Here is a 9543-nt window from a genome sequence, read left to right on the forward strand (position 1 = left end):
AAAAAAGGGAACCCTTGTGCACTGTTGGTGGGATTGCAGATTGGTGCAATTAATTAAAAATAAAAATAGACCTACTTTATGACCCAGCAATTCCACTCCTGGGTATTTACCCAAAGAAATCCAAAACGCTAATTCAAAAAGATATATGCATCCCTATGTTGACTTCAGTGCTATTTACAATAGTCAAGATAAGGAAACAACCTAAGTGCCCAACAATAGACAATTGGATAAGGAAATTGTAGTACATTTATACAATGGGCTATTACTGTGCCATAAAAAAGAATGAAATCTTACCATTTGTAACAACATGGATGGACCTAGAGGGTATTATGCTAAGTGAAATAAGTCAGCCTGAGAAAGGTAGATACCATATGATCTCACTTATATGTGGAATCTAAAGAACAAAACAAACCAACAAAACAGGAACAGACTCATAGATACAGAGAACAAACTGATAGTTGCTAGATGGGAGGGGTGTTGGGGGGCTGGGTGAGAAAGGTGAAGAGATTAAGAAGTACAAATTGGTAGTTAAAAAATAGTCACAGAGATGTAAAGTACAGTATGGGGAATATAGTCAATAATATTGTAAAAACTATGTGTAGTGTCAGATGGGTACTAGACTTATCGGGGTGACCACTTCATAAATAATGTAAATGTCTAACCAACAAATATGCTGTACAGCTGAAACTAATATAAAATAATCTTAAATGTCAACTGTAATTTAAAAAATAGTCATGAGGATATAAAGTACAGCATAGGGAATATAGTCAATAATACTGTAATAACTATGTACAGTGTCAGATGGGTACTAGACTTATTGGTGTTATCACTTTGTGAGGTACATAAATATGTAATCACTGTGTTGTTTTTCACACCTGAAAATAATAAAAAAAAACCTCTGCAAAAAAAAAATACTGGCCTCAGATATCTATTGACTATTATACAATTACAAGGAAAGGCTTTTTAAAAGCAGTAATGGAAAATCACATTTTTATTTGTTTACTTTTAACTGGTGGAATAATGACCCTGGCAATAAGGAAAATCATATCATTTCTCAGTGAATCTCCCTAGAAAAACAGTTTTATGGGAGAGACTGTACTCTTTTTGTCTTAATTTTGAAATTAAAATTATTAATTTTATGGCTGTTTTTCAAAGAGAATCATTTTTCCACTGAGAATTGGGGGAAGCCTCACTTTTAGTTACCATAAGTCATTTGAGAATTGGTCATTTGACATTGTTTTGGAGTCTGGCCATTGTTGATGCTAAATCCTAAGACTTGAGAATATGTGGATCCTAGTTCCATCACTAGGACACTAATTAAATGTTTTAAAGTAAGTCACTGGACCTCAGAATCTCATCTCTAAATGAGTGACAGCAGGGGCTAAAATTTTTTTTCAGAAATGGGAGAAAGTATAAAAACATCAGTAGGTGCTATAAGAATTGCTTTGTCCATATTTTAAAATTTCATTTTGCTTAATTTTATTTATTTAGAAATAATTAATCTAGAAAAATTCCAGTTACATTTTAACATTTTAAACCAATTTGGTACAAATTAAAAGGATTTTTAAATTTTTAAATGATGAAAGTCAATTTATTAACTGTAATTTATGGATTCTGATTTAAAGTTCAGCTAAACACCAATAAGTTGATAAAAATGTGAGGAACTGACCACTTTCTGTTATGGTTGAGGAAAGTCCCTTTCAAATGAGAACAAGGATACAATTTGGATTATCAAGCTACCCATTACTTAAGAAAACTTCTTACAGCCTTATTATATAAAAGCTCTAGTACAAGAGAAAGAAGTTATCAGAATTTTAATAACCAGAGAGATAAAATTATAATGTAAAGTAAGAATTTAAAAAATCAATAAATTGTAATCCAGAATTACTAAGAGTTATAACTTCACCTGTATCATTTACATTTTAAAGGTTTTTGCATTTTCTAAGTTTTCTCTATTTGTATATTTATTTTTATCATCAGAAAAAAGGTTAATAAATAAAAGATGAACTTATTTGATATATACTTGGTTACGGGAAGTGGAGTAGTGTGGGGAGTGGAGTCAATGGAATCGTGATAGGTATGTATGATATCTTTGTGTGGGGTGAAAAGTATAACTATTGCATTGTTCTGTGCACCTAAAGCTAATCATCATCATCATCATCATCATCATAATGATAATGATAATAATAATAATAATAATACCAGAAAATTGAAAGAAATAATCACTTGATTTTCTAACTTTATTTTCTTTTTCTCTATGGGGGGGGGGTAGGGAAATCCTAAGAGCTTTAGTATGTCACATGACTAAGGGAAATCTGAGTGTAAAGGAGTTCCACTGATGTTTTTAATCCAAAATACCTAACAGAAACCAGAGTAGAGAAGTAGAAACACCACTGACTTCATCTCTGGTTGGGGCTTTGAGATAGCAGTAGTAGCAGCTACAAAACCCTTGACAAGTATGCTGAGAAATTGGGAATTGGGAGTATTGACTTGGCCTTAAGACTTGACTGATCCAAATGCCAAATTCTAATTTGAAGATGGAAAACTGATTGTCTGAGAAATGGAGCAATTTGGTGAAGCAAACAATGGATTCCTATGTTAAAAATTCCACTTTTGGCTTTTCCATTGAGCTCCTGAGTTAATCATTTGTGCAGTGGTTTCTTAATATGTTTTAGAACTTACAAAGCCAGAGAATCAAAGAAATTATCTAGAAACACACACCAAACTCACTTTTTCTGTAATTGCCCCACAACTAAGCAGATTGGTCCAACAGTTTTTCCCTTTATTTGGTCCAACACTAACCTAACTCCTAGGATCATGAGTTAAAACATCAACTCTAAAACTATTTCACAAAAAGAAAGATGATTTCTTGCTAAAATCTTCTAGGAAACCCTAAATACTAAAGTTTCTAAGTTTACATTTATTTATAAAATTTACTTACCTTCCAAGCTTGTCTCCAAGCCACCCACCAAAGAATGACGCGATCATTCCACCAACTGCAAAGCTGGACACAGAGAGGGACCAGAACATGGTGATGATGCCAGAAGATGCCATAGACTCTTCCTCAGCCCAAGTGATTGGTGTTGGACTCCTTGGGTATGGGGTTGTGGGCAGTTCCTGTGTACTCTCGCTAACATAGCTGTTGATAGCTTTTCGGTCATCCAGCGGGACACCCAAAACCTGCCTATAATGGGATATTATTACCTAAGGAAATAAAATAAAGAAAAATAGCTCCAATATTTCAAACATTCTATATATTCTTATTTGTTTTTCCTTTAAAATGTTTGTTAGGTTTTTAAACAGGATGACCCCAATTATGTGCATTATACACATACAAACACATATAGATTTATTTAAAGTTGACCATGTCCCATAAAACAGAGGTCACAAATTCCAGTGCCAACAGGAACAAGCAGGAATAAATAAGCGAAGGAGGCAAGGAGAACCTTGATGACTCGAGGACTGAAATACTTTCTGTACTTTTGAGGGTTCAATAGCGAGTGGGCAGGATTATGGTGCTTGAGACTATTTGTTCCATCTAAGGGAGGAAGCTACAGCTGTGAGACTAGTGTTGACGACCTCCAGTTTTTAAAGAGAAGCGAGAAATCTGTGTTTTTAATGTAAAATTCTCCAAGTTTTAAATGTTGGAAACTATTTAAATTGAAAATATTCTGCAGGCTAAAAAGATACATTTACATACCAGCGTTCTCCCTACACAGCAGGATTTAAATTGACTTATGTAAATATTTTAATGGAAACATAAAAGTGGATATAAGAAAAAAATTGGGGAAAGATAAAGTGAGGCCAAAAATAAAGGTAGTACAATATATAAATTCAAACACTAGGTGCTGTCTCCTTGCTAGAAGTGAGGTATTAATATAGCAATAAACTTTCTAGCAGCCAATGCAAAGAGAGGAAAACAATCATATGTATTGATGAATTCCAAAGATTAAAAAAAAAAAATTCGGTGGCTCCTGAGAAGGCATTGAGACCTGAAAAAAGTTTCTACTTTGGGTCTCATAGAGTTCAGTGTGTAATAGAGTGAACAATGTTCAAAACTAATGTTCAAAATTTCATAAAGCCGTACTTTATAATGTGCTTCAGTAGAGGCAAAGGTCATATGGGAGTATAATCAAGTAAAGGCACATCCTTCAGGCTATCTTCCTTCCATGTCATTCCTCTCAGTGATGGTTTGGTCACTATTCAGCAGTGATCTGGGAGGGCCCCTGACAAGGACCCAGAATGCAGCTGCCCTAGGTTACCAGTCATGGGCAAAATTCTATGTGGCAAAGCCAGCTCAGTGAGGGAAAGAACTGACATCCTCTTATGATGAAAGAAGTCTAGCCAAGACATTTGCCTCATTAGAAAGTTACTCTGTATGGGCAACATGCATAGAAAAACGGCTGCAAGGAAATATCCAAAATGTTCTCAGCAGTTTGCTCTATGTGGTAGAATGATGATGGGTGATTTTTTTCCCTAATACTTTCTGCAACAGGCATATGTAGTTTTCATAAAAAGATGTGATTTAAAAATACCTTAAATTAATTCCAAATGTCATTCTAATAAACTAATAAAAACAAAAGGGCCTGAATGACTCTTCTCACCTAATCGTGTTTAGGCAGCTCTTTAAACACAGAACAAAGGGGCTGTGGAAAGAGCACTAACCTGGATGCCAATGATACATCTCTGTTTTCAGGTTTAGCTCTAGGACTGGGATTGAGGTAGGGGGAAACTTAGATTTCCTCAAAGACTAGGAAGCATGGCTTACATAAGGATTTGAAAAAGTCTTCCACAAAAAGAGAAGCGGCTCTACCAATTATGGGGATATTGAACCAAATTTCAGGAAACCTGCTAAATTGGTACATGTCATCACCCACAGACAAAAAGCTATGACCCCAATGTCATTCCCTAAATCTTTCAACATCAGCAAGGCCTGCCACAGTCATGATGACATGTGGCAGCTCACCAGAGCATAGCTTTTGGCCCAAGGAAGAACTCTTTTCAGGTGATGGACTGATTGGCCAACACACATTTTATACATTCACACCTGCAGTATCTTCCATTTTCCTTGGAGTCCAATGTTGTAAGAGAAGCAGAGAAAATATGATTGGTTCATAGAAGGCTTCCAACAAATGTCTATATGTTCACCTTATGCCAGCCTTCCCCCAGTCTCTCTCTCTCTCTCTCCTCTCCCTCCCTCCCTCCCTCCCTGCCTCTCTTTCACTCACTTAGCACTTATTGAATGCCTTCTTTACACCAATCATTGTGCTTGGCACTAGTGATAGGAAGAGGAACAAGACATCTATCCCAACCTAAGTGACCTGATAGTCTGAATTAGGGCAGAGGGAGTGAAGTCTTGGTTCCCCCAGTTACAGGCTGTGGGAGCTGAGAAAAATGACATCCCTTTCCTGTCCACTCACTGGATACCAGAGTAGGGATGCACAAAATAAACAAGGAAAATGATAGACATTATTTGGTAATTTAAAAAATACCCATCTAAATAGTCATCATAAAGAAAATCTAAACTTTGTTCAACTTCTTGATTATTATTTAAAAAATTTTGTATTATTTTACTTTGAATCACCTATGAGAAACAGGAATGTGGGCAAGAAGTAGAAGCTTTTTAGTGTCAGTGCTCCTAAAGGTTGTAATCTGGCCTAGAAATGGGCATAAAAAGATTGTTGGGAGGGTCACGCCGGGAACAGCATATGTTAAAGTGCCTGATGCACAGTGACTTGGTGCTCAATAAATGTTTGTACATAGAATGAAACATATTCTTCGATAGTTTCCTCTTATTCCCTGGCATTTTCATTCATGTATGGCTGAGAGGTCTGGATGAATGCTGCAATAAGCTCTTAAACTTAAAAAAAAAACCAAAACCCTTAGGCATGTGGTATTCTGGCTGAAGTTTTCTGTGAGGTCAGCAAACAGCAGAATCAAAGATGAAGAATTATTTCATGCTCTTTCTCTTCCTGTGAGGGCTATTAACTGAAGAGTCAAAGTCATGTTATCAGCTCTGGAACCATGCACATTGTACCTGAGAGAAGGCCTGGATTACCCTGTGTTCCCCACATGGGCACACATTATCTCTCTGTACAAGGAAATGATAGATATCTTCCTGTCATTGACTGAAATTGCCCCAAAGAGATTTTACCATACATGTTTCACTTGCCTGTTGAGGGGCATTGATCACACCAATGTCATATCCAAACTGGAAGGAACCCAGCACAGCAGTGAAGACAGTGAGAACCAAGGTCCCGGTGACCTGTGGGGAATAAAACACAGGGCAGGGGAACACCGGCAAGTTCAGTCACCCAGCGCGTCATCAGCCTGCAGGCTGGACTTCTGACAGGCTCCCCAGGCTGGCTCTTGTCCCTTGACACTCACAGTGTTCCCTGTGTTCCCAGCAGGGTCATTCATACCAGAATGTGAGAACCATTCATCATTTTCCTTACAATGCTACAGCTGAAAAGAGTGGGGGACGACTTCTCCCAGGGGAGAAACAAAAAATCCTTTTACACACACACACACACACACACACAGAGAGAGAGAGAGAGAGAGAGAGAGAGAGAGAGAGAGAGAGAGAGAGAGAGATATGTTTAAGATTCAAAATCAGGATTGAGAATTAGAATTGTTGTGGGCTGAAGGAAACTGCTAAGGTAAAAACAGTCATTTATATCATTGTGAGAACTAAAATAAGACACCAGTAACAAAGAGATGGGGAGTTCCTGGACATTTTTATGTAAAAAAAAAATACCTCAATATTCATACAGAAGGCATCAACCAGACTTTATCATGGTCCACATCAACCTTCAGGTAATACTTTTCACAATTTGCACCTAGTTGACTCTAGAATTGGTTAAGGTGTATTATTCCCTACCTCTCCATTCCCCAACTCCCTGTAGCTACAAAAACAAGCAAAAAGTGTAGACGGGGCAGAGCATTCATCCCCTTCAACTCATAACCACGTGTCTAACCATCTTACAGAAATCATATGATGAACACAGAGTCAGATATAAGGATATTTGATTAAGCATTTTGTGTGTGTGATAGCAAAAATTATAGAAAAGACCAAATGTCATTCAATAGAAAATGGCCAAATAGATTAAAGCTATCATGATATTATACATACATCAGATACATACAATATGCTATGCAGTAGTTAAAAAGAATAATGTGATATGTACTGACATAATGTAATTATGTAGTGACCAAGGAAGTTGTGTAATCTCAAAAATTTTTTTAAAGGCTTAAATTTGAGTATTTTTTGATTCATGCATGTTATATGAAACTCATAGAATATTCTCTTGAAAAACAAGAGGATGATGTTTGAGGAAAATGTGAGATTGGAGAAGAGGGGTAAAGGAATATTTTTTCTTTTATTTATATTATTAGACATTTTATAAGGAAACTATTTCATGTATAATCACATAATTTAAAAAATTGTAAATAAATAACATGGTTTATAGTAGAAACTTTGTTGAATGAATGAATGAATCATATCAACATGGCTTTCAGTTCCCATTCCGATACTTAGTGGGTATGTGGCCCAGATCATTTCCACTGCAGGACCTTCAGTTTTTCTCTAAATTGGGGGATGATTATAAAGCCTCCTATCCCAGCATAAAAATAGCTAATTAACCACCAGTGCCCCTCACTCGCCAGTCAAGCAGGAGATCAGAAGTTTCAGTGTCATCAACAAAGTATTAATACAGAACCACCCTGAGAGCCGTTAAACTTATTGTCTAGTGGTTCTAAAACAAGACTCTACTTGGAGAGTTTATTACATATGTAGCTTCCTGGGGCTCATCCCAGACCTACTACTTAATTGGAATCTCTGGGGTGACAATTGAAAATCTTTAGGTTTGAAGTTTGCTTCCTCTTTTTCCACTAATTCAACTACTTTCTCCCCTACCCATAGAAAATTTTTATGAGGTCCCTGCACAAAAATCCCAAAGGGCAATGGCTATTTAGCTGCTCATCTGTAGCTCAGTTGAAGAAGGACTTTGGGGCCTTCTTACAACCAAGGTTCATCCCTGCATCTCCTTTTTTTCCTGCGGCAGAGTCTCCAAGCACTTGGCGACTGCTCGTCCCACTCGACTCCTGCTCTTTGCTGGTTCTCTTTTCCTGACTCCCCTCCCCCCAGGCAATATTAAGCTCCTTTTTTTAAATTTTATTTTATTTTAAGAGTCCAACCAGAGTGACGTCAGAAACATGGTGGCATGAGGGGTGCTCCTTGAAATCTCCCCTGGAAGTTACAACAAATTGACCAGCTATAATTCAACAAAGGATTCCCTATGAAACACACAAACATGTCTGAGAGATCTGTGCATTGAAACACCTGAAGGTGGGTGAATTGGGCAGAACAGGGGAGGAAGGAAGGGAGAAGTGCAGAGACACAGGCTGCAGGACACAGCCTGGAGCTCACTGCAGTCCCAGAAGAGGGGAGGGTTGAGCCTGCAGGTGCACTTTCTGTGGCCCACAATCCTGCCTGAGGGATCAGCATACAAAATAGCTGAACCCAGAGATCAGGGCAAAGACCAAACACAGAAGTATGACAGCCCTTACTTCCATCACTGCCAGGCAGAAAACAGAGCCATGGAGCCTGGCTGCCTCCCCCCACCCTCCCAGAGCTTGCCTCTCCCACACACCCCCAGTGTTAGCAACAGGCCCCAGAAAAAACTGTAGCAATATCAAATTAAAGAGCAGAATATCTAAAGCCCTTAGGACTGGAGAGACAATTCCTGAGTGGCAGATGCACAATGCAGCTAATTCTGGTGACAGAAGGAGCTGTAGGGGCGAGACAGTTGTGGGCTGGCAGACAAACACACCTGCTGCCTCTTCCAGCCCACTCCACCCCCACCTTTCCCAGCTGGTCCCTGTGGGGACACCCAGGGCTACTGAGACACACATGCTCTACATCAGGCTTCAGGGGCAGCTTTGGGGTTTCAGAGGCTCCAAACTCCATCTCCCACCACATCCTTCCGTGGGCAGCTGATTTGAAACCAAGGCAACCTGATCACAGATCAGAAGCCCACCTCCCAGGAAATCTCCCACCACATAAGAAGCCAGAACAGTGCAAGAGAAAATAAAACATTCCAGCACCACCTACTGGAAAGCAAGAGAAAACCTCTTCATATCAATCTGCTGCAGAATTCACACCTATAGATGCCTACGAAGAGAAATAATTCATTAATTACCATGAATAACCATTGTAACAAGGCATCTCAAAAAGAAAATGAAAATATATTTCCACGAACTTAAAGACATGGAAATATATTACTTAAATGGCAGATAATTCAAGATTGAAGTTCTGAAAAACTTAATGAGATGCAAGAAAATACAGACAGGCAGTTTAATGAGCTCAGAAGTAAAATTAATGAGCAAAATGAATATTTTCCCAAAAAAGATTAAAATAAAATAAAAAAAAGACCCAACTAAAAATTCTGGAACTGAAGAACTCAATAAATGAGATGAAGAATGAAATATCCAGCTTAGGAGATAGAGTCACCAGATGGAGGAAAGAATTAGTGACATTGAAGA

The 9543-nt window shown here is 38.0% G+C and overlaps 1 protein-coding gene across 1 annotated transcript in view; it reads right to left on the reverse strand.

Moving 5' to 3' along the window:
• The window catches only part of SLC2A2 (solute carrier family 2 member 2), a 39680-nt gene that overhangs the window by 20559 nt on the left and 9578 nt on the right, over positions 1–9543 (reverse strand). The window contains exons 2-3 of the mRNA XM_019643903.1: positions 6173–6265; positions 2942–3204 (exon numbers count right to left, since the gene is read on the reverse strand). Coding sequence (XP_019499448.1) covers positions 2942–3204; positions 6173–6265 — 356 coding nt within the window. The remainder of the gene's footprint in view (positions 1–2941; positions 3205–6172; positions 6266–9543) is intronic.

Source organism: Hipposideros armiger, unplaced genomic scaffold (assembly GCF_001890085.2).
Source record: "Hipposideros armiger isolate ML-2016 unplaced genomic scaffold, ASM189008v1 scaffold_83, whole genome shotgun sequence".
NCBI lineage: Eukaryota > Metazoa > Chordata > Mammalia > Chiroptera > Hipposideridae > Hipposideros > Hipposideros armiger.